Raw genomic sequence first — 23277 nt, 5'->3', positions numbered from 1 at the left:
CCTATTGAATAATCTCGGTCGACGGTTCTCTTCGTCTGGTGGCCCTGGTGTTTCCCTTGGACTTATATTTGGGCTTGGTCTCTATTTCATCTTTCTATCTCCCTACCCCTAAGCTCCCACCCTAGACTATTTACAAAACATGTTGTGAGCGAGATTCTCGGTCTACTGGGGCAGGTTAGAAGTGATGGTATTTGTAAAGTATACGATAGCTATATTGTTCAAGAAGCTCGGTTGTGGAATACATATGTAGTTCAAAGTGGCATTTACGTAAATTTCCCCAAAATACGAGGATAAAAAGGAAACATGAGTGGATAGATAAAAATAGTTAAACTAACTACGTCTTCAAGTATCAATCGATCTTCCATGTCTGTCTTCACACAGCTACCACTTCTCCGGTTTCACTTCGTGCCCTTGAAGCTCCAAGCATGACACTCAAAGTTAGCATAGCAGTAAAACTCGTTACTAAGCCCGCGCGTATGCACCGGCTCGTACGTCGTAGTCTGCGCGCCGAGGGACCGGTACAGCTTCGTCACCAGCGTCTCCATGCGCTCGCCCGTGGTGATTATGAGACGCGGGGTTGAGCGGGACATCCAGCGGATGGTTAGAGCCACTGTGGTTTTTGGTGTTAGTTGGGAGTTGGGGAAGAAGAGACAGGGAATGGGATGTGGGGGGGGTTGTATATGAAAAGAGAGGGAGTACAAACTTTTCGTCTGGCAGTCCTCGCTGAGAAAAGGGGGGTCGCATATGATGCGATCGACGCCGCCTTTTAGTTCCGCGGGAAGCTTGATAGGGTGCAGGAAGTCGTAGAATATAAACTCTGGGAAGACGGAGAACCGCTGGTCGTGCTCGAGGAAGACGACTTTTGGTTTGGGGGTGTTGGCGTCTGCTGCGTTCTGAGAGGGGGTATATGAGGTTAGCGTCCTATGTTAATTTTGGTGCCTTTGCTATGTATGTATGCTGGGTAGGCTTTGAGAGCAAGGGAAAAGGAACATATATATGTTGTGAAATAAGAAAGCCTTCGTTTCTCTCCTTCCCTAATCTCACTAATATAACAGAAATCTGGGTTAGACATTAGGAACTCACCAACAGATTCTTCAGCGCAATAAACACACTAGGCACCGATACCACAGCGACAACCTCGTCCTCGCGTATGCCATCTAGAAGCTGTTTCGCATACAGAATAGCCGTTTCATCCGAGTACTGCAACACACAATTAGCCCTCCATCGTCTGTACTTCTATCTCGGTTTTCCTCATCTTCCTAGCCAGCAACCCTCTCTCAAAAAACTGACTCCTGAGACCGATCTAAAGGCCCCGGAGAAAAAGAAATCGAAATGGGTATAAGAACACACCCAGAACTGCGACTTATTCCAGTCCTCAGTAAACGCATCCATAGACAGCGGCTGCGAGGCAACACGTTCGTCCTCAGCCACCGTCTTTAGTTTCTCAAACTTATCGACGTGTGCATCGCGCTCTCCGTAGAACTCCTGCAGCGCCGCGAGAGCGTGGGATGAGAGGGTTCTATAGTCTGGTTTAGTATGTCGCAAACTACTGAATATAGGGAGTGTATAAAATATAGTGTAGAAGAGTATAGTGTAGATGTATGTATTACTACTATCTCGCAGCTTAAACTGGCTCACTTACATTTGTTCGTCATCGCTTTCGGCCATATTGCGTAGACATTTATGAATTGATTTTAAAGAAATGAAAAAAACGAAAGAAAAAGGAAATCTAGGTTGATAGGTAAGACTTTGATTGATCTTATTTTCGTTAGGTGTTGGCTTAGGAATAAGTTGATAAATTTTCGCTGGGCGCAGAAAAAAAAAATCTTTAGGAGCAAATCTCAAGTCGCAAACTCATAACCACAGCAAATCACTTTTGACGTTGTAACATAATATTAACCTGCAAACCAGGAAGTTCTTATAGTAAATACTATTCGTAGCTTTTAAATCAAGGACAACTACTAGGTCTAGTATAATATGTACAGTGCAATACGAGTGTCTCTTCCCATATTTGCACAGAAATGCCCTGCAAGTTATCCTTTATTGTTCGTCTAATACGTGCACGTACTTTTGTCTTCCCTCTCTCTTCTCCGTCCGCTGGCGGAAGATCATAGAATGCCGAGCTACGATATCCTTGCTGTTCAAATGGTTAATATATTATATACCCGTATGGAATAGTTACCATGCTTACCAAGTAGTGGTATGTGAAGTTGCTAATATCGCCCGGCGTGATGCCTAGGTCGGCAAAAGTCTTAGCGGTAGGGTCTATCTTTTGGTCGATAAACTCCCTATCTACATCTTCTGCGGAAAGCACTGGCCACCATAATGCTTTGTTGAGCAAATTGGCCACGGGCTTCAAGATGGCTTTGGGCACATTGATATGCCTTCGCTTCTTGTAGATTTCTCGATCGACTAACTCGGCAATTTCGGCAGTCGAGTAATTCTTAGGTCCGTAAAGCTCGTAGGTCTGTCCTGCCGTATTGTCATCATATAACATAGCTTCCAGAGCTTGGCCCACGTCAATCGACTATTAAAATTAGCGACTCGCTTAGCATCTCAGCTCGTCAATAATAGACATACGTGAACGGGCCAATATCTCTCTTGCATGTTGTTCGACGTGAATAGGTTGGTAATGCCGGCTAACCGGTGGAGAAGGTTATCTTCAAACCCGAATACGGGTGCCGGCCGGACGATGGTAGTCTCCGGGAAGATACTTCGAGCAACCTGCTCACCTCTTCCCTTGGTCGCAAAGAATTCGGAGGGTGAGTTGGGGTCGGCGTTATAAGATGAGACGTGGACGTAGCGGTCGACGTCATATTTCGCAACGGCCTCGGCGATGCGCTCGGTACCCTCAACGTGGACGTCCTCTAGGCTGTAGTTCTTGGTAGGGTAATTCCGGCCAACAAGGTTATATACGATATCGGAGTGCCTAACGCTCGCCTCGATCGATTCGGTGTTGTATAGATCGTACTCGAGGAAGATGACGCGACCTAGATCACCGGTAACCTTAAGGTGGCGCTTGGCCATCTTCTCGGAAGGGATGATGACCTGACATCCTTGACGGGCTATGATGTGATATTAGACACGACAAGAATCGCCAATTCCTCATATTTCCCGTACCTAATCGGTTGACGATATATCTTCCGAGCTGTCCCGTTGCGCCAAATACCGTCGCAGTATGACCTATATAAACCGTTAGGATTGGAAGAGTCGCGGTATATATATTGTGTTGGCTGTTTACCTCCGAGAGAAGATCTATAGGTGGAAGCTATGTTTAGTATAATAGTAATTGGTAGAAGAGGAATCGAAGCGACTAACCTGCCACCTTGTACGCGGAGGATGGGTTTGCCGGTGCGGGTGATTGTTAAATCGGAAATGCGTCGGGCCTGGTTCAGATTCTGGTTTAAATTCAAGGCCAGCTTTCGACTAGACCGTACGGCGGTCGGAAAGGAAGCCATCCTTGCTCGATACCGGGGTGCAAGAATGACACAGCCTTTCCAATTGGTAAAAGAGAGCCGGTGATATTTGAAGCGTTTGGAATCTTGAACTTCACTTGTTCTTAGTGGGATTGAAGCTCTAACGTTTAAGGTGTCAAGCCACATTCATTAATACGTCGAGTTTAGTCAGCTAATCCGACTGGCGCGCTTGGCTGTAGCTAAGAGAGTTAGCCACAGATTCATACGCAGCCAAGATGGATCTATCCATCCATCTGATAAGAACCAAAAATACATAGGAATACATACTGGAGGCCACCCCGAGGGGCGACACCAATCCGGAAGACGAAGGAAAAAAAGGGGGGAAGAGGAGAAAAGGAAAAAAAAAAAAGGAAAGAAAGAAAGGAAAGAAAAAAGAAAAGGAGAAAGGAAGAAAGGAAGGGAGGAGGGAGGAGAGGGAAGGAAGAGGGGAGGGAAAGGGGGAAGAGAGGGGGAGAAGAGGAAGAAAGGAGAAAGAGGAAGGGGAAGAGGAGAAAAAGAGGGGAGAGAAGAAGAAAGAAAAGGAAAAGAAGAGAAAAGGCAAGAGGGAAAGGGGGGAGAGAAGAGGGAGGAGGAGGGGGGGAAGGGGGGAAGAAGGAGAGGAGGAGAGAGAGGGAAAAAAAAAGAAAAGAAAGGAGAGAAAGAAGGAAGAAAGGGGAAAAAAAGAGAGAAAGAAAGAAAAGGGAAAAGAGGAGAGGAGGGGAAAAGAAGAGGAGAGGAGAGGGGGAGAGGGGGAGGAAGAGGAAAGAAAGGGAGAGGGAGAAGGGGGGAGAGAAAGGAGGGGAAGAAAAGAGGAGAAGAGAGGGAGGGGAAAGGAAGGAAGAGGGGAGGGAGGAGGAGAGAGAAGGAAAGGAGGAAAGGAGGTGAAGAAAGAAAAAGAAGAGAAGGGGGGAAGGGAGGGAAGAGAAAGAAGAAGGGGAGGGAAAGGAAGAGAAGGGAAAGAGAAGGAAAAGGGGGAGGGGAAGGGGGAGGGAGGAGGAGGGGGGGAGAGGGGAAGAGGAAAAAGAGAAGGAAGGGGAGGAGGAAGGAGGGAAGAAAAAGAGAAAAGGAGAAAAAGAAGGGGAAAGGGAGGGAGGAGAAGAGGGAGGGGGGAGGGGGGAAGAAGGGAAGAAGGGGGAGAAGAAGGGAAAAGAAAAAGGGAGGGGGGGAAGGGAGGAAGGGAAAAGGGGAAGGAAAAGGGGGGAAAAAAGAAGGAGGGAGAAGAGAAAGGAAGAAAGGAGGGGGGGAAGAGGGAGGGGGGAAAAAGAGAAGGAGAGAAGAGAGAGGGGAAGGGAGAGAGAGAGGAAGGAGGGAGGGAAGGAGGGGAGGAAGGGGGAGAGGAAAAAGAAAAGGGGGAGGGAGGAAAGAAAGGAAGAAAGAAAAGAAGGAAGAAAGAGAAAAGGAAGAAAGGAAAAGAAGAGAGGAGAGGAGAAAAGGAAGGGGGAAGGGGAAAAGAAGAGAGAAGAGGAGAAGGAAAAAAGGAGGAAGGAAGAAAGGGGGGAAGAGAAGGGGAGGGAAAAGGGAAGAAAGGAGTAAAAAGAGGGAGAGAGGAAAAGGAGGAAGAGAGGGGGGGAAAAGGGGGAAAAGGGGAAAAAAAAGGAGAGAGGGAAGAGGAGGGGGAAAAGGAGGGGAGGGGGAAAAGGGAGAGAGGGGAAGAGGGAAGGGAGAAGAGGAAGAGAAAGGGGGAGGGGGGGGAGGAAGGAGGGGAGGAAGGGGGGAGAAGAGAGAAGAAGGGAAAAAAAGAAACGGGAAAGAAGGGGGGGGACGGAAAAAGGAGGAGAGGGAGAGGGAGAGGAAGGAAAAGAGAGAGGAAAGAAGGAGGAAAAGGGAGGGGAAAAAGGGGAGGAAAAGAAGGAAAAAAGAGGAAAAGAAAAGGGGGGAAAAAAGAGGAAGGGGAGAGAGAAAAGGAGGGGAAGAGGAGGAGGGGGGAAAAAAAGAAGGAAAAAAGAAAAGGAGGAGAAGAAGAGAGAAAGGAGAAGGAGAGAAAAAGGAGAGGAAAAAGGAGGGGAAAGGAAAAGAAGGAGAGAAAGAGGGGGGAGGGAAAAGGAGGGGGGGAGGAAGGGGGAGGGGGAGAGAGGGAGGGGGAGGGAAAAGGGAGAAGAAAAAGAGAGGAAGGGAGGAGAGGAAGGAAGAGAGGGGAGGAGAGAAAAGGGAGAGGGGGAGGAAGGGAAGGAAAAGAAAGAGAGAAAGGGGAAAGGGAGAGAGGGGGAAGGAGAGAGGGAGGGAAGAGGGAGGGGGGAAGGGAGGAGAGGGGGAAGGGAGGGAAGAGAAAGAAGAAAGGGGAGGGGAAAGGAAGGGGGAAGAAAGGGAAGGAAAGAGGGGAAAAAAGAAAAAAAAGGGGAAGGGGAAGAGAGGAGGGAGAGAAGAGGGAGGAGGGGGGAAAGGGGGGGGGGAGAAGGGGAAAGGAAGAAAAGGAAGGGAAAAGAGGGGAGAAAAGAGAGAGAGGGGGGAAGAGGAGGGGAGAGGAGGAGGAAAAGAGGGGAGGAAAGGGAGAAGAAAGAAGAAAAGGGAAAAAAAGAGAGAGAGGGAGAAAGGACGGAAACGGGGGGACGGAGGGAGAAAGGGAGGAGAAAAGGGAGGAAAAAGGGAGGAAGGGCGGAGGAGGGAGGAAGGAGGGAGGAAGGGGGGAGAAGAAGGGGAAAAAGGGAAACGGAAAAAAGAGCGGGAAGAAAGGAAAGGAAGAAGAAAAAAAAGGGGAGGGAAAGAAGAAGGAGAGGAGGGAAGGAGAAGGAAAAAGGACGGAAAAAGGAGAGAAAGAGGAGAGAGAGGGGAGAGAAAGGGAGGAAAGGAGAGAGAGAGGGGGGAGAGGAAGGGGAGAGAGAAAGGAGAGGGAAAGGGGGGGGAAAAGAGAGGGAAGGGGAGGAGGGAAGGAAGGGGAAGGAAGGAAGAAGGAAAGGGGAAGAGGAGAAGGAGGGAAGAAAAGAGGGAAGAGGGGGAGAGAACGAAAAAGAGGCCGAGCCAGAGGAGGGAAGGGGTAGGGAAATTCCGAGGGGGGGAGAGGGCCGGGGGGAGTAGAAGGAAGAGAAGAAAAGAGGAGGGGGAGGAGAAAGGGAAGGAAGAAGAGAAAAGAAGGAAAGGGAGGGCGGAAGGAAGGGAAGAGGAAAGAAGGGGAGAGGGAAGGAAGGGGAGAGGAGAGAGAGGGGGAGGGAGAAGAGGGAAAGAGAAGGAGGGAAGAGGGGAGGAAGGAAGAGAGAGAAAGAAAGAAAAAGAAGAGAAGAAAAGAGAGAAAGGGAGAGGAGAAGGAAAGGAAGAAACAAGGAGAAAAGAAAAGGGAAAAGAAAAAAGAGGAGGAAAGAAAGAAGAAAAAGGGAAGGAAGAAAAAAGAAGAGGGAAAGGAAAAAAGAAGAAAAAAGGGAGAAGAGAGAGGGAAAGAAAAGAAAGAGAAAAGAGAAAAAAAGAGGAAGAAAAGGAGAGAAGAAAAGAGAGAGGGAGAAGGGAGGAGAGGGAAAGGAGAGGAGGAGGGAAAGAAAAGCGGGGGGAGGAGGAAGGGAAGAGGAGGGGGAGAGAGAGGAGGGAGAGGGGGGAAGAAAAGAGGAAAAGAAGAGAAAGAAGGGGAAAGGGGGAAGGAGAGGAGAGAGAAAAAAAAGAAAAAGGGAGGGGAAAGGGGAAGGGGGGAGGGAGGGAGAGGAGGAAAAAGAGGAAGGGAGGAAGAAGAGGGGGGGGGAGGGGGAGGAAGGAAGGGGAAGGAAAAGGAAGAAAGGAGGGAAAGAAAGGAAAAGAAGAGAAGAAGAGAAGGGGGGGGGAGGGAGAGAGGGAGGAAGGAGGGGAGGAAGGGGGGAGAAGAAAGGAAAGAGGAGGAGGGGAGGAGGGGGAGGGGAAGAAGGGAGGGGGAAAAGGGAAGGGAGGAGGGGAGAGGGGAGGGGGAAGGAGGGGAAGGGCGGGAAAAAAGAAAAGGGAGGAAGAAAGAGGAGAAGGAGGGGGAAAGAGGGAGGAGAGGGAGGAAGGAGGAGGGGGAGGGGAGGGAGAGGGGGGAGGGGAGGAGGGAGAGGGGGGAAGGAAGGGAGAGAAGAAAGGGGGAGGAAAAGAGAGAGAGGGGAAAAAAAGAAGAGAGAGAGGGAGGGAAGAAAAGAAAAGAAAGAAAAGAGAGAGGGGGGGAAAAGGGAGGAGAAAGGAGAGGGAGGAGAGGAGGAGAGGGAGGAGAGGGAGGAGAGGGAGGAGAGGGAGGAGAGGGAGGAGAGGGAGGAGAGGAGGAGAGGGAGGAGAGGGAGGAGAGGAGGAGAGGGAGGAGAGGGAGGGAGGGGGAGGAGAGAGGAGGGAGGGGGGAGGGGGGGGAGAGGGAGAAAGAGGAGGAGAAAAAGAAGGAGAAGAAAAGAAAAGAAAGGGAAAGAAGGAGAGGAAAAGGGAAGAAAAGAAAAGGAAGAAAAGAAAAGAAAAGAAAAGGAAAGGAAAAGGAAAAAGAGGAGAAGAAAAGAAAAGAAAAGGGGGGAAGAAGAGAAAAGAAGAAGAAGAAAGGGAAGAGAAAAGAAGGAGAAAAAAAAAGAAGAAGAAAAGAGAAAATAAAAAAAGAAAGAAGAGAAGTTGAATTTAAAAGTTAGGAATTTATATATATTAATTAGTATAATATTATATTATGTGTATTTGTATTAATATTTTAGTTTTTAGAATAATTTTTAATTTAGTAAATATTAATAAAGATATAATTTAATTAAATATTTAAAAATATTATAAAATAGTAATAAAATAATTAAAATATATTAAAAAATAAATAATATATTTATAAAATATTTTTAATTAATTTTATTAATTTAGAACCTATTAGCGTAAGGTTGAGATAACTAGCGCAGGGTTGAGATGTAAGGCTAATAAAGCTCTACCTCTAGCATATTAAAAATCTCTTGACACAAAACCTTAAGTAAACTTAAGGCAATACAAAGGTACTTTCTTCCCGGACAGGCTGCACACCAGCCGCCGCGTATTGATTGAAGCTTCAGAAGCTTCGAACTTCCACTTATACAACATTTAACATCATAACCAAACAAACCCAACCAAACTTATAAACACCACCAATTTCAACCCATTCTCGTCTATACATAATTCCCACAGATTGCACATATAAAATACAGCCTAGAGAAATATCATGAACGTCGACACCATCGCCGATTTCCTGGCCGACCAGCGGGACGAAACCCCGGACGAGCTCCAATATCTCATCATCCAGTTCGAGAACTTTTGGGAGCGCAAGTTATGGCACCAACTTACCGACTCCCTGATCGAGTTCTTCGCCAACCCTAAGAGCGAACCTCAGCGCCTCAAGTTCTACAAGGTCTTCATATTAAATTTTGCTGATAAGATCAACCAACTTAAGCTTGTCGACCTGGGCTTGAAGGCCGCTACCCAATGCAGAGGTGAATTACCTCATTCCAAACTCCATAATTCTATTTATTATACATTACATCCAACTAACTATAATATATAGATGACCAAGAACGCCTCACCTTCCTTTCCGACCTCGCCAAGAAGGCTGACCACGAGGATTCCCAAGACGCTTTCGTTTATGCCCTTGCTGCCGTCGCCCGCGTGGAACTGAACCTGCGGGACCTCGAGGCCTCGCGCAGGGATCTAGACAAGGCTGAACGTATCCTTGACTCCTTTGATAGCGTCGAGACCAAAGTCCACGCTGCCTTCTATCAGGTCAACGCCGACTACTACCAAGCTAAGGCCGACTTCGCATCCTACTACCGCAATGCCCTCCTCTACCTCGCCTGCATCGACCTGTCCTCCCTCTCCCCCGACGAGCGCCGCGCTCGAGCCTACGACCTAGGCATTGCCGCCCTAGTCTCTGACTCCATCTATAACTTCGGTGAACTGCTGCAGCACCCTATCCTTGCCGCCCTAACCGGTGAAGTCGCCTGGCTGCAAGAGTTACTACTAGCTTTCAACCGCGGTGACCTAGCTGCGTACGACGTCTTATCAGGCCACATCTCCTCCAACCCGCTCCTGAAAGAACACCTCGAGGATATCCGCCAGAAGATCTACCTCGCGGCCTTAACCGAAAGCGTATTCCGCCGGCCCCCGCACCAGCGCGCTATGAGCTTCGGCACCATATCCGCCGACACCAAGGTCCGCAAGAACGAGATCGAGCACTTGGTCATGAAGGCTCTCAGCCTGGGTTTAGTACGCGGTACCATCGACGAGGTCGACGAGTTAGTCAATTTCACCTGGGTGCAACCGCGCGTGCTTGACATGGCGCAGATCGCCAGCATGAGCCAGCGCCTGGGCGAGTGGGGCGAGAACGTCAATAAGCTAGGCAACTGGATCGAAGCCACAGGGCAGGATATCTGGGCCCCTTGATCTGTCTATTTATCTGTCTAAAGCAAGAAGATTGCCCACGAAGAAAAAAAAACGCAAGGACTTCGAGAGAGGGAATGCGAGCACAACGCCTTCTCTTGCATACGGGACGGCTTACGAGCCATGTATGATAGATAACTAATAGATGACGTGTGGTCCCGGCGAGAGGACTGGACGTATTGCTGCATAACGTCCCGAGTTTATGAAATTATGATGAATAGGGGTGTCTGTTCAGTGTGATAAGTGATGCTTTATGATACTTGTTAACCGTCTATACTGTACATGACGTAGTATAGTAATCCTTAAAGGTATTACTATACTTCTTGATATCTCTATTCTACTCCGTCTTTAGATCGTCCCGACTGAATAGACATAGCTATATGTCCTCGTAATTACAAGATATCATTATCAAGCCCACCTTATCCGCCATGTTAAAGATATCGTAATATAGCTTCGGATCCCCACCCCTAGGTATTCATACTACTTAAATATTAATGTAGAACCGCAAGATTTCAAATATAATGGATATGATGTCGCTGTAACTACCTAGGTTAGGTAGTTGTCTATTTTTCTCTAGCAATGCCTGTTCCAAAACCTCCGGTATCGTAACACCTTGCTGAATTCCACCCGACTCCGAATACAACACTATCTACCTATCTCAATAGGGGACAGGTTCAGATCCGGACGATATGCCAGCTCAATAATCACAGCAAAGCCGCCCATGCAGCCAACAATCCTTTGCAATAAAATCAAGCATTTTTCTTCTCCTTTTCGCTTCCCGTACTCCTACCCCCGACCTCCTTCGGCTGCCCAAGCACTATGATCTGGCCTACCAGCCACGCCGGCCACCAGACGCACCACACGAGAAGTTGGGTATACATACCCCAGACATGCCAACCGAACGCCGCCTCCTCAAGTACGCTCTGGATACTTACGCCGGCTAACGCGCTACTTATGAGTAGAACGACGGGAGGGGCTAGGGCGTGGAGAAGGGCTGAATGAGCGTATCTGAATACTGCTGCGTTTACACCCTTCTCTGTATTTGTAGATGGAGAAGATGCGGATGAGGAAGGAGAGGAAGAGGGCCACGTGCGGGAAAACGATAACGGGCTAGATAGGACGCCGATGATAAAGGCGAGTGAGAAGTTGAGAGTTGCGAGGGACGAGAGGAACATTCCTAGTAGTAATAGGGAGAATGATCGGATGAGTAGGTACTGCTGGGCCGTAGGCGGTTTGCGGATGCCATTCGTTAAGAAATAAGAGGCGAGATGTGGGAGGCCGGCATTGATGATGGCGAAGAGGATAAAGATTGGCGTGAGGAGCTGTTTTGATGCGTTAGCTTAATAACTGGTATATGGGGTGGTGTTGGGTATGGATGGGGATGTAGGGATTAAAGAAGGGGGGAGAATAAGAAGACTTACACTAGAAGGCGTCTGGTTGAAGGCAAATAGCGGAATAACCCCTAGAAACTGACATCCCGCTACGAGAGTAAGTGGGAGAAGTATTTCTCGCTCAACCGGTACCGAAGTCGGCTTCGCAGCCTCCTTTACCTCTTTCACTCCTTCACTCTCTTTAGCCTCTCCTATCTCTGGTTTCTTCTCCTGTTCTTCCTTCGGCGCATTGATTTCTCTGTACCCGCTCTTAACCCATAACGCAATAGCCATGATAGTAAAATTCGCAGCAACCAGCATCGCACTAGGTAGATACGTGCCAATACTGACGAAGCGGTGCTTATGAATAAGCAAGTAAAAGAAGAAACTCTGATGCAGCTTCTCTAACAGATTGTTTAGACTTCGGAATAACCCTTCAACTAGTCGTCCAAGCCCCATCTCATCATGCCAGCCATTGCCCACGGGTCTCAGCGTAACTGCATCGACATGGTACGGGATAAAACTGCTATGAGGCCCCGTGGCATGTCCCAACGCCTGGTTGAGCATACCTCGGAGCACCGTAGCTAGATTATCGTCATATTTCTGCGAGTGTTTTAAAATCCCCTGTAGCGCGCTCCCCATGCCCATCTGTCCGCTTGCGATGTTAACGACCGAGTTGATCAAGTCTAGGTTTGGTAGCTGCCCGTTGACACCGTCGTACGCGATGGCGATAGACTCGAAGCGCCCTTCTTGCGCATAGTCTAGTGCGATGGCGCCTTGTAGTGCGCCAGACTTCATCGGTAATGGAGCTACTTGAGACGGATCGTGAGCATCGTGGTACGCGTCTACCCAAGCCTGCATGCCTGCACGGCTATCGGGCGGCACCACTAAGATGATATCCTTGGACCACAGCGACCAGCGTTTGAAGTACCGTGTTAGGGCCAAAGCCAGTGCCAGACCATTGCGGTTGAACTCTTCTTCAACATTCTTCCAGGCAGCAACAAGTACTATGGCTTCTGTAGCATCACCACGGGGGGCTTGTAATATAGCGTACACGTTCTCTCCGACATACGTGTTGCCCGAAGAATGGTATGTATAATTCTGTCGCCCGACCTTAAGGCCAAGGCCCTTGAATATAGTTTCGAGCTCATCGTTGACTTGGGTATTGGTGCTGTTCTCTAGGGCGTTGATCTCGTGCTTGTAAGCCCGGAACACGTTCTGATCGCTACCACCAAAATAGGTATGGACTTGGCCAGGTAATAAGGCGTTCTCGCTAATATAAGTACGGCGCGAATATTCGTCGAGAGGTAACATGAGTAGCCATACAACACCGACGACGATACATAGGAGGGACAGGTATGGCGGAAGCTTCAGCAACCGCGGATCGCGGCGCAGAGCCATTACCGCAGCTATTTTTCATATTCAGTTAGCCAATTGCTATAATTTCAGTATGTTAGCTCTATTAAGTGAAGATGACTTACAGAGTAAACGTGGCATAGCTTCTATAGTCTCTTGAAATAAACCATGCGCTGAGGAAAAGTTGAAAGTTGATGTGTAACAGCTTAAAGCTTAAAGCTGCATTGAAACTGTAGCCATAAATTCAATTAAAAAGTACATCTAATGGGAAGGTACCCCAAGATCGCGTGTAACACGAGTCCCACCGTGACTTGACTTTCAGGGGTCCAATCCTTAATTAAGCTGAAGTATGTAGGTACCTACCCTAAAATGACATAATCAGCCTTATGGCCTATTACCTATTAGTTGCATATTATTTTATAGGTGCAACGATATATCATGGGTTATCATGGGTCAGACTCCTTTCAACATCAAAAATAGACCTTCAGTATTATCATCATTAATTAACCATACTAGGAGCTAAAAAGTTACAAGACGAAAAAGAATGAATATAGCTGAACTCAAGACATCAAGACAACAAGTCACGAATATTACCCTCAAAGCGTTCGGAAAAGTTTTTAGCAATATAGACAACCAACCTCATTATCCTGCAAACAAGTGCTACGAGGCGGATGAGTATACGGCCTTGCGATGCCAATAATATTTTCCCTCCCAGAAACGCCAGTATCATGCAATGTCGGAATGCCCAATAACCACGTGCTATATACAGGGTGGCATTTGCTGAAGCCCTCTCCACCCTCTGCAGATACCTTTGGAACCTATACTAAGGACCTAATCGCTGCGTAGAGCCCATCAAGCCTAATGGCGTCATCTGCGTGGTTGAATTGTTAGTCGGTAAGACGCCGAACCTACCGTACGTCTTCTGGTCTACACTGACGTAGTGCGGCAATCGACCTAGCAGGTTCAGACGAGCTTCGATCCATCGTAAAGCCTTCTCAGGAGGCGCAAGGAATTTGAGGTAACCTAAGCCGACTACGCAGAGAATACCATTAGCATAATTATACCAAGATGAAGATACCCAAGGTTCACTTACATAAATAACCCGTGCCTACGCCGCAGAGATGACCAAAAAAACTAGTATTGGGAATCAATGCCTCAACTACCAATACCATCACCAAAGGGGTGGTCCATGTAGGAACATGATGTGTTCCTATCACAAGATACGGGTTGGTCTTGTACGTTCGAATAGCCTCGATACCTAGTAATAGAAATACCCAGATGCTGTCACGTCCATGTATTAGTATTAACCCTAAGTCAAAGAATGGGCTGTGTATGTACCTGGCTCCCATAACAGCAGTATTTCCTTTTACAATGAACTTCTCCCAAAAGATATAGACCAAAGCCGGTATCGTTGTTAAAGCTACAGTACGTGTTAACTCAAGTGACGCTATAGTAAGAACTAGCAACACGATATGAACAAGTGCACTTACGGCCGAAAAATAGTGCAAGAGAGGTCAAGGTTCCAAACTCGTTCTCAAATCTCTCTAGGAGCGGCGTTAAGGATAGGATGTTGAAGAGGGCGTGGAAGAAGTTAAGGTGTATTAATGGGAAGGTATTCACTCGGTACACTATATCAAAGTCGCATTAGTATATAAAGAAGAGCATATATGATAAGAGTAAAGGGGACTGACTAGTCGACAGAGTCAATTCATCGGGAATTAAGGCACCCCATTGTCGCACATCCCATGTTGATTGGATTGAGACAATCCAGAACGCCACCATAACAGCAATCATAGCGCGCGTGAATAACGGTAGACGGAATACATATGAGCGCGCTCTCATCGTGCTGAAGCCTTGGATGGTAGGCATTATCGCGGTGTGTGGTCGAACCGAGCTAACCGTAGTGACGTTGAGAGTTGAGAGTTGCGAGTTGCGATCTTACCACTTCTCACTTCTCACTTCTTACTGTAAGGTCCTAGCTGATTAATTGTACTCAGCAAAACGACACGCTTATCGCAAAACCGAACGCGCCCGGAGAAGGAGAGAAAATAGCGAGAGGCGTACAGGATCCGTCCTGCGAGGCTTAAAGCAGTTGTTTAACGCCAACTCGAATCGCCATTGAAAAAAAAAAATATGGAGGCGAGTTGGAGAAGGACAAAGTTGAGTCGTGTGCTTTGCGGCCGGAAGTCGCAAACTACCTAAGGCCTAAGGTATGTCTGCACCCGTAGGCAGTTGCTAGCAGGGGGGTTAAGCAATAGCGCGGTTGTTTGAGGTACACATGTAGGGAAGATGACACGCTAGAAGGAACCGATCTTTAGCGCTATCTTATCAGTTTCTTTGATAGCTGCATATACCTAATAGGTACAAAGCCCGATAACATTATTAGATTCTCTACCTTGAGGAACGTCCAATTTCAGAGTTTCAATCTATTTTATAGCTGATGAATATTATCATCAAGATAATTATAACTAAAGTGCAGATACGTTTAGTTTTGGTGTTTTCCCTTTCTTTCTTCTCACTTTCCGAGGCCAAGTGCACAATGTAAAACCGGTGTCCCCGAAGGTCCACTCCGGTCCGAAAGTATATTATAAGGCCGGTGCCGAGCTCCGTAATATACCATTACAGGAACGATTCTATTCGCCAAAGACAGTAACCGTGGAGTATCTAGTTCGTAGGTAGTAAGGAGCGTTTACTTGATCACCTCGTAGCTAACAAAGCAATTTGTTCTCTAAAAGGGGGCAAGCTGTAGGGGGTCGTCAACTTCTACTGCGAGGTTAATGGTTGGAACCTCAACCACGAGGATTTAGCAAGTCATTCCTACTTTCCCAGAATCAGTCTAGACACAAAGATGATTGAACAAGTGGGTGTGGACGAGATCAGTGGTAAGCTCCAGGATATATCTCTATATGCCTAGGAGAGCAAAGCTACCACAGTAAACTTGGCTGGTGTCTACCATAGAAATCGGTAAATATTGTGGCTACGGCGATTGTCATTGGTTGTGTAGGTAGGATTACGATGTCTACCCCTTGCTACACATCGTCATCACATTATAGACAGGGTAGGGGTTCCCCTTACTTGTCGCGTTGGAAAGACTTACTGAACTGACACTTTATCTGACTCGCTTCAACCCAATTTCATTCAATTTAACCTGTCTATGCTAAGAATAAAAAGTAATGTGTCTCGAATGCCTGCCATTCTTGTCCGACCAGGTTAAAAACTCGACCCTACTATATTGAACCCGGCCCCAACTCGCAACCATCTTAGTACTATCTTGAAAATACATTTAATCCTAGCCTAGAGCAGCTAGAATAGCTTCAATAGCGGTAACCAGCCCCTTCATGTTATCATGAGTAGATAATTTATCCAGAAGAACTGTGCCGTGAGACTTGACGCTGATATAGCGTGTATGGCCTTCGATTGATTTGCTCTTCGGCTCAACTGTAAGGGCGAAGCGGTCGTCTGCTTTCTGAATCGCATCGCTGAGCTGTTTTGTATTGTTGTGACAACTGACAGGGCCCCAGACCTGCCTATCTTTGAAAAAGAGGGTGCATTGCGCAGTATGGCCCTCAACCGAATGTGGTTTCTCGTCAAGCCAGACGTGGAGCTTGTTGTTCATGATGACAGTGAGTTTCTCTATTGGAAGTCAACATGTTGGTAACTCCTTTGTTTGGAGTCCTTGAATTTACCTATTTGGGTTTGTGGGTAATAAGTAGAGCGAAGATTCAAGTAGTAAGCTAGCTTTTTCTCTGTAGGTAGAGTGCTGATGTTTCTGCGTCTTGCTTTCTTGCTTGGGAATTTTAAGCTCTATATATACTTGGTAAATGATCAATGAGATTTCTTCAAACGGCTTTGCTAGTTATAATAAGGTAATAGTAGCTTGACACAATGGTTCAGTTTATGTAATAATTCTCTTAGATTTTAAGGACTTTGATTTCTTCGTTCCTATCGGAGGGGCATGTCTAATTCTATTACTATTACATTCTTATTAACTCAATATCTTATTGGTTGGTATAATAGTCTGATCTCATGATATTTTTGACCCAATAATCTAATATCACGTATTCCAATATTATACTAGATAGGCTGTAGAGTGTTGGCGAGATTTCAGCTGGAATTCTTCGTCTCGTATTACCAGGCCATCAGAGAGGCCTGCATGATATTATTTATTTTCAGCTGAGTTGTTATTTAACGTCCTTCCGGATTATATGATTTCAGCTGGCATTCCTCGTCCTGCATTACTTAAAGAAGTAACGATCTAAACATTTAGTATAGCATGCCCCGCTCAATAACTATAACCAGAGGTTTTCGTTACGACCGCTGGGCAAAATATTAAACATGATCGAAATTATGCCGACATCTGTGAGCGAAATGTGGTGCTAAAACTATGTGACAAAGTGAATATAACAATTCTCACCCAATGATCTAATATCTCGTATTGTAACATTGTATTAGATGGCAACCAATAGTCGTGGCTCCAATTTCCATGTAACGAACCATAACACGAACGAGGGCGTCAAGTCGTAGTATCACTATGATTTGCTGCTGCAGCGTCAACTTGATTGTCGCGAGTCAAAGACATTATGTATGACCTTAGCCCTTTGTCTATATAAAGCAATGGTGTTCTTCAGCATAATCTGCCCCAACGAAGTATACACGCAAACGAAGCCAAAGACATCTGTTGAGGAACGCCAAATCAACGTTAGAATCATCGCGACATTATTTATCAGTCACCAGCATTACATCAAAATCTAGAGTACGTTACCAGCTGCAAATCCGCGGGTTCTTACAATATGACTATCAAGATCGTTCAAGTCGTCAACAATACAAGCGAGACGCTCCGTTATGAGAATCTCGAAAGCAAATACTCAGTTGAGATTAAACCCAAGAATCCAAATTGGGAAAATAATGATTGGATACCCTGCTCAGCCTACCGCGAGGATACAGTCCCTACAGAGAGGTCCGGCAAATTTATCCGCATCACCGTCGGCAAAAGAGCACCTTTCAAGCTTTCCGACGACAGATGGAGATTCAGCTTCGTTGACTACCCTGACAGTGATACGAGAGAAGGAGTACAGCGCTGGTTTGGTAGTTTCGATGGAGGTGAGAAATTGGTTCTTCGAGTGGATGGGCTCAGAAACCTGGACAAGACCCAAGTCGCTACTACAATCTACAAAGCGGACGAGTCACTAGGTGTTGGGTATGTTACAGCGGCAGTGCTTTCCAATTTGGCTACCGCAGTCAGTCTTGTTCTCATGGCAGTTTTCTTATGAAGGAAAGAAGATGCTAGGTGCCGCTGGCTTATATATGATATATGAAGTTATTTGAATTGATGGTATATCTAGGGAATTGGGATCCTCTCGGTTCGTCTAGGTAGTGAACTTGACACCACTGGGCATGTTGTATTTGTAGGTGGCTGCAGGAACTATTACAGGTTGTGCCGCCCCTTTCCCAATTATAGTTAAGCAGTTAAGCTCGATATGCGGGCCAGCCCGGTATTTTCGGGCAGCTTGAGGACCCAATTAGGTGGCGAATGACCTTACTAGATCCACTCGAAGAGATTTTCTATAGACTTTACAGGGACTACTATTTAGAAAATTTCCGTAGAGTTATTAGCTCTAAGTCCCGTCGCCCCTTTTTGATATTTGCCGCCGGAGATAAGTCTTCAACAATGTCACTACCTATCAGATGATGCTATAAGGTACATTAGGGAGAGAAGGTAGGTATACAGTCAAGTAAAACTATATAGCTTATACCGGGAATAATTAATCGTGGTGATATACATGCTATAATTTGATAGTTTAGCGAATCTAGATACTATAGGTTAAGGTATATATCTCTGTGTACTAATAGAGATACTAATAGAGATGTATTTGTCTTTGTTTGTATCTTGATACTATATCATATATAATATACATATGGACTAGTTGGCTATATTATCTAAACAACGCTCTATAGAGGATTGAACTAGGGGAGATGTTATCTTGAAGTAAAGGAGTTGGTCTTCCAAAGACTGAAGAACTACCATTCTCTTTAGAAATAGATGAGAGTCTCGGTAAGTACCTGGTAGAAAATTTAGAGAATCAATTATAACAGTAATCACAAAGCCTGATGAGGAACATAATTGCTGATCAAGTTACAGCGAAGCGTTGACTTACAAGCGCACAGTGTTTTGAGCGATAAAATGAACTGTGTATTATAATTGGTCCGGGTATTCTCCGGCCATTGTAAGCCTTATAAAGCAAAATAACAGTTCGAAATTTTAGGAGCGGGATTGCATAAAAGTACTTGACTCATGCCTTTTACCTGACTCAACCTTGTGTAACCCACAATGCTCCTTTCACTAATCTTTGGAAACAATATTCTGGAGTTCCCAGATTCAATTTTGTTTTGCTGGTCTATTTTTGCACCTTTTTTTTTCGTCCTTACAACTCCCAATCCTGAAATTCAATACATATTAGTTATGGTTTCTTATTTGAGATTTATTTTGCGCGTTTGCATGCGCGATTGATGTATGGATTTGTTTGATTTAATTTTTCGCCTTTTTTTCAACGAACTATACTACTGATTAACTAAATCTTATACAAATAATGCCTGATCATTTTTAAATACTTCAATTGTAAAGACAAAGATAATATCTCTATGAGAATTGTATACTTGCACCTAAAATAAAGAAGGTAATGCATGTCACAATAGCATCAATTGACCCCGATTACCGAAATAGCCCGACGCGTACATACATGGATACATGGAAGTACATAAGGTTATGCTTTGTAGAATAAGGTGGGGTAGCTGTTGTGCCCCTCTATGTGACGTCGAATCTGGTGTGATTGATTGATCTCTCGACCTGTGAGCTTCTAAGCTTGTCTGTAATTTATCAAGATCCGACGAGACCGTATATCTGGAACATCGAACCTAGCGAGCCATCAAGGTCCACGTCTCCATACATATACCTATACTAAGTCTAAGTCACTTGCTAGTAGTCAACATGGCCGCCTGCATCTTCTGCAAGATCATCAAGGGTGGGTACCTATTCGGGGTTTCATTTTGGTGTTGATGATGTCTTGAATTCGACTCACTCGTACTATTTCACCAACACATTCTCAGTTATATAAATGTAATAAATCTATTAACAACAAATTGCAGGAGAAATTCCCTCCTTCAAGCTCTTTGAGAGCGACAAGACCTTTGCGTTCCTCGATATCAATCCTCTGAGCAAGGGTCATGCTGTAAGATACCACCCCTCATTTCATCCATCCTAAAACTACCTACCTACCCAATTAGTAAAGAAGATAATGTATATAAGACTAACAACACCAAGCTCGTCATCCCCAAGTTCCACGGCGCCAAGCTAGCCGACATCCCCGACGACCAGCTGAGTGAGATCCTGCCCGTGGTCAAGAAGCTAGTCGCGGCAACCGGCGCCACCAACTACAATATCCTACAGAACAACGGCCGTATCGCCCACCAGGTTGTTGACCATGTGAGTTTTCTAACCCCTAATATTTAGCCTAGTCTCCTTGCCCTTCTCGCGAAGAAGGGGTTGGATGAAACCAGCTTGATGTGATGAGATAAGCATGAGAGAAACTTGTAACAGCAAGCTAATTGCAACTATTTCTACTCCAGGTCCACTTCCACATGGTAAGAAATGTCCATTAGTAATTTATCTCAACGCTACTACTAACACACCCCTTAGATCCCCAAGCCGAACGAGGAGCAAGGACTCGGAGTAGGCTGGCCCCAGCAGACCACGGACATGGACGCACTAAAGGCGCTCTACGAAGAGATCAAAGCCAAGATGTGAGGGTATTTTAAGAAGCCTTCTCTGAAGTTAGGTACTCAAGCTATATATGTTAATGTATGGCTAAACGACTACTCGTCTAGTTGATAGACCTTTAATTCATAAGAGTTCACAAAAAAGAATTAAGAAATTACACATCCCCGTCATTGCTTTCGGTAATATTGATGCCTAGTCTATGCTAATTACCCACCCAACCGCCCTTGTTATTGACATACTCCATTCCTCTACGTGTACATTAGTTTTAATCGACATCATCAGCTGATGTTTCTCCCGCTGCCAACGCGGCCGTCGTCCCGTTTGTGATCTTCGAAGGGTAGTAGTCAAGGCTCCCGTCGGGCTTGATAACACCTATCCTGTCGAAGAAAGACCTTGACCTGATGTAGGGATCTAAGTGCCAGTATTGCTCCCTTAGGTTCTTAGCAATCGTATTTCGTTCCGAATAGATAGCGGCCCTCTTTGTAGCATCTGTTTCGTTAATCCATTCGATCGTCTTGCTTTCGTAGTCTTCGTAGAGAGCTTCCCGCTCCCGTAGAAGCTTCTCTTTTGTCTCTAAATCCTTCATCTTGGCATTCTCACCGGGCACTGGCTCTACGTATTTGTAGGTATAGCCAGATGTGCCTTCTAGTTCGTCGGGTAGCCTCTCCTTAGCAACGAACTCCTCTAAATCCTTGACTGTATTTGTGAAATGGACCTTGCCCGCAACTACGGGATCGAGCCACCCCCGAAGAATCTTCCAGATACCTATATATTGAGTTAGACTATGCATTCGTAACTATAATGTGGGAGTTGGCAAACCTTGAAAGACCCACGGGGCCTGATGAACGAGAACAACACCAAGACTCTGGGGTAATTAGCTTCAAAGCATTTTATCATAAACTTCACCGGAGTGTAATCCTAATAGGTGTTAGCTTGCCACATCTTACATTTCGGTATCTCCCTTGAACTTACCATGTTAGCTAGGGAAAAGCCAGTCAAGTCGAAAACGACACACTAATAATGTTAGTTTCTGGGATATTCGGGGATGGCTGGGATATACCACTAACAGCAGTATCAATAGGTGGGTGAAGCATAAACCGCGTCGTCTCGATCAAATAAACAGTAAAACGTTCTAGGCCTTCCTCGGACTGTTCGCCTGCTTTGTGTAGGCGAGCTCTAACAATGCAAATAGGTCTTCCCGTTTTATCAGTGCCGTAGCAGTAACTCTTTCCCATGCGTAGTTGAGCTAGAAAGTCTTGTGCTACTTTTTTAGTCTTTTCATCGCCGGTTTTCTCGTTGATAGAAGCAAGTTCTTCGCCGTTGGCCATAACTTCGTCGTCAACATGGGCCTCCGAACACCTCCAATTCATCGTCGACATCAGCATGACGAGGGCCCTTTGGAGGTCCCATTTCCTGGCTCTCAGGAACCGTAGTAAAGAGCATCGGGATGGTCGTGCTTGACCATAGCCCAGATCGTGGCTCTTATCTGCTCCGGGGTGTGCGTGGCTAAGGTATCGAGGTATGTCTTGTTCTCACCCCATTTATCTTCTGGGTCGTTTTCCTTGATGTTATCCATGGCGGGGACCTTGGCAGTCGCTGCGCCATCCTTGCTCTTGTCCTTCTTTTTCTTAAAAATAGACATTCGACTCTTTCTGGGTTTTTCGGATCCCGCGGTGCTTGCCTTCCCCTGACTCTCTGAAGCATTGTCCACCTCGCCGGAGGCCTCCTCGCCTAGAACGCCGCATACGTGCAAGAACATCTCCCAGAACTTGCGCAGCTTCTCTTCTTCTTCGGGGGTTAAGTTCCCTGGCCTACCCGGAAGAGGTTCCATGTCTCCTACGAGTTCGCTGGAATAGTCTCCAGCAATAGCTTCAGATATTGGCAGTACTTTTAGATGAGTTGGTACTATACCGTAGAGGACTAAGGTGCCAAATATGAGCAAGGGTAAAAAATATAGCGCAGGTGAGATTTGGCTCTTTAAGCACCGTTCGGGTCTCTGATCGTGTCTTGAAAATCCTCGTCTTTTTATATGAGTTTTTACTTGATATGAGAGTGACGATGAATAAAAATTGCGATTATAAGTATGACTCTGGGGATGTAATAATAACGATCCGCGGGGCTGTGCAAAGTTTGATGACGGACGAGTTAGAAGGAGGGCGGGGCTAGAGAATGCGCGTAAGACCTTTGGTGAAGGACGAAGTAGAAGAGATTGTTGTAAATTGAAGGTTTGTTGAGTTGAGAGACTACTAACAATAAAGTAGAGTCTCGGAACTGTGGAGAAGAGAAATGGTTGCGGTACAAGAGGCGCTGTTGTCTTCATAAGTTCTAAGATAGCGCAAGAAGTTGTCGCACAAATGTCAAATGTCCGACGGAGCCGAACTACCCTTTTTTTTTCGAATTAAGGCTGGCTGTCTTATTTTCTGGGGGGCGGGATCAGCCCCGTCGCAAAGTCCCCGGCTTGCTGACAAGGACGCGAAGCAATGGTACCTTTAAACAAGGCCCAAGAAATTGCTGTATGCTGCTGCCGTATCCCTTTGTTCAACCTGACGTATAGAAACCGAGTACGAGCAGCTGTACGAGTCCGGTCTATCCCTTATCCACCACAGCTGCTAAATGTAGGGTTGTATCGAATGCAGAATACGTGTGTTAAATGGTTGATTTATAGTAGTTGTTTTATATATGTCTCGGCTCTCTCAGACTCTAAGCGCATTCAATCTTAAAGCTCCGATGATACGTAGTAAATAGCGACAGGTATCCAGAAAGAAGCGATCGTTAAAGACGGGTAGAAAAAGTAAGCATTTGCATACTCGGCTTTGCTTTTCTTCTGTTTAGTGCGTAGAAGATGTATGTAAGCTAGAAAGAACTAAGTACAATTACATTTAGTAGTTAGACTACCTAAGGTAGATAATTCTAGTAAGAGCTATGATTTATACTATTATGCGATTCTTTTTCTTTTCTTTTTTTTTTTTTTTGAGATGAGCTGCTACTAGCCGCTGTACATCAGCTCTTCCGTCCCTTCCTTTTTAGATATTAGGTA

At 46.0% G+C, this 23277-nt stretch overlaps 8 protein-coding genes across 8 annotated transcripts; 3 read left to right on the top strand and 5 right to left on the bottom strand.

The window, feature by feature from the left end:
* Nucleotides 1–398: 398 nt before the first annotated feature.
* On the bottom strand, nucleotides 399–1668 carry GL218_04979 (N(6)-adenine-specific DNA methyltransferase-like 1; the record flags this gene model as incomplete). Its single annotated transcript, XM_033581611.1, has 5 exons — nucleotides 399–610; nucleotides 704–893; nucleotides 1084–1200; nucleotides 1351–1519; nucleotides 1643–1668. 5 exons carry the CDS (start codon nucleotides 1666–1668, stop codon nucleotides 399–401), a joined length of 714 nt encoding a protein of 237 aa, XP_033435389.1.
* Nucleotides 1669–2040: 372 nt separating this feature from the next.
* On the bottom strand, nucleotides 2041–3458 carry GL218_04978 (NADH-ubiquinone oxidoreductase 40 kDa subunit, mitochondrial; the record flags this gene model as incomplete). Its single annotated transcript, XM_033581610.1, has 6 exons — nucleotides 2041–2133; nucleotides 2192–2527; nucleotides 2581–3065; nucleotides 3121–3183; nucleotides 3242–3255; nucleotides 3319–3458. 6 exons carry the CDS (start codon nucleotides 3456–3458, stop codon nucleotides 2041–2043), a joined length of 1131 nt encoding a protein of 376 aa, XP_033435388.1.
* Nucleotides 3459–8529: 5071 nt separating this feature from the next.
* GL218_04977 (putative 26S proteasome regulatory subunit rpn9) lies at nucleotides 8530–9743 on the top strand (the record flags this gene model as incomplete). The annotated part of the gene is made up of 2 exons (XM_033581609.1): nucleotides 8530–8797; nucleotides 8869–9743. 2 exons carry the CDS (start codon nucleotides 8530–8532, stop codon nucleotides 9741–9743), a joined length of 1143 nt encoding a protein of 380 aa, XP_033435393.1.
* Nucleotides 9744–10489: 746 nt separating this feature from the next.
* Nucleotides 10490–14335, bottom strand: GL218_04976 (Rhomboid protein 2; the record flags this gene model as incomplete). Its single annotated transcript, XM_033581608.1, has 7 exons — nucleotides 10490–11062; nucleotides 11162–12519; nucleotides 13298–13498; nucleotides 13560–13747; nucleotides 13805–13886; nucleotides 13957–14094; nucleotides 14158–14335. 7 exons carry the CDS (start codon nucleotides 14333–14335, stop codon nucleotides 10490–10492), a joined length of 2718 nt encoding a protein of 905 aa, XP_033435392.1.
* A 1420-nt stretch (nucleotides 14336–15755) lies between these two features.
* GL218_04975 (uncharacterized protein) lies at nucleotides 15756–16082 on the bottom strand (the record flags this gene model as incomplete). Its single annotated transcript, XM_033581607.1, has 1 exon — nucleotides 15756–16082. One exon carries the CDS (start codon nucleotides 16080–16082, stop codon nucleotides 15756–15758), a length of 327 nt encoding a protein of 108 aa, XP_033435391.1.
* Nucleotides 16083–17256: 1174 nt separating this feature from the next.
* GL218_04974 (uncharacterized protein) lies at nucleotides 17257–17736 on the top strand (the record flags this gene model as incomplete). The annotated part of the gene is made up of 1 exon (XM_033581606.1): nucleotides 17257–17736. One exon carries the CDS (start codon nucleotides 17257–17259, stop codon nucleotides 17734–17736), a length of 480 nt encoding a protein of 159 aa, XP_033435390.1.
* A 1715-nt stretch (nucleotides 17737–19451) lies between these two features.
* On the top strand, nucleotides 19452–20267 carry GL218_04973 (Hit family protein 1; the record flags this gene model as incomplete). Its single annotated transcript, XM_033581605.1, has 5 exons — nucleotides 19452–19485; nucleotides 19610–19692; nucleotides 19785–19946; nucleotides 20090–20104; nucleotides 20160–20267. 5 exons carry the CDS (start codon nucleotides 19452–19454, stop codon nucleotides 20265–20267), a joined length of 402 nt encoding a protein of 133 aa, XP_033435396.1.
* Nucleotides 20268–20505: 238 nt separating this feature from the next.
* Nucleotides 20506–22071, bottom strand: GL218_04972 (CRAL-TRIO domain-containing protein C3H8.02; the record flags this gene model as incomplete). The annotated part of the gene is made up of 5 exons (XM_033581604.1): nucleotides 20506–21005; nucleotides 21074–21158; nucleotides 21213–21254; nucleotides 21308–21726; nucleotides 21777–22071. 5 exons carry the CDS (start codon nucleotides 22069–22071, stop codon nucleotides 20506–20508), a joined length of 1341 nt encoding a protein of 446 aa, XP_033435556.1.
* Between the last annotated feature and the right edge of the window lie 1206 nt (nucleotides 22072–23277).

Source organism: Daldinia childiae (assembly GCF_008694065.1).
Source record: "Daldinia childiae strain JS-1345 chromosome Unknown Scaffold4, whole genome shotgun sequence".
In the NCBI taxonomy this organism is placed as follows: domain Eukaryota; kingdom Fungi; phylum Ascomycota; class Sordariomycetes; order Xylariales; family Hypoxylaceae; genus Daldinia; species Daldinia childiae.
The sequence above is the reverse complement of the archived record's forward strand: the minus strand, read 5'-3'. Positions and strand labels throughout refer to the sequence as shown.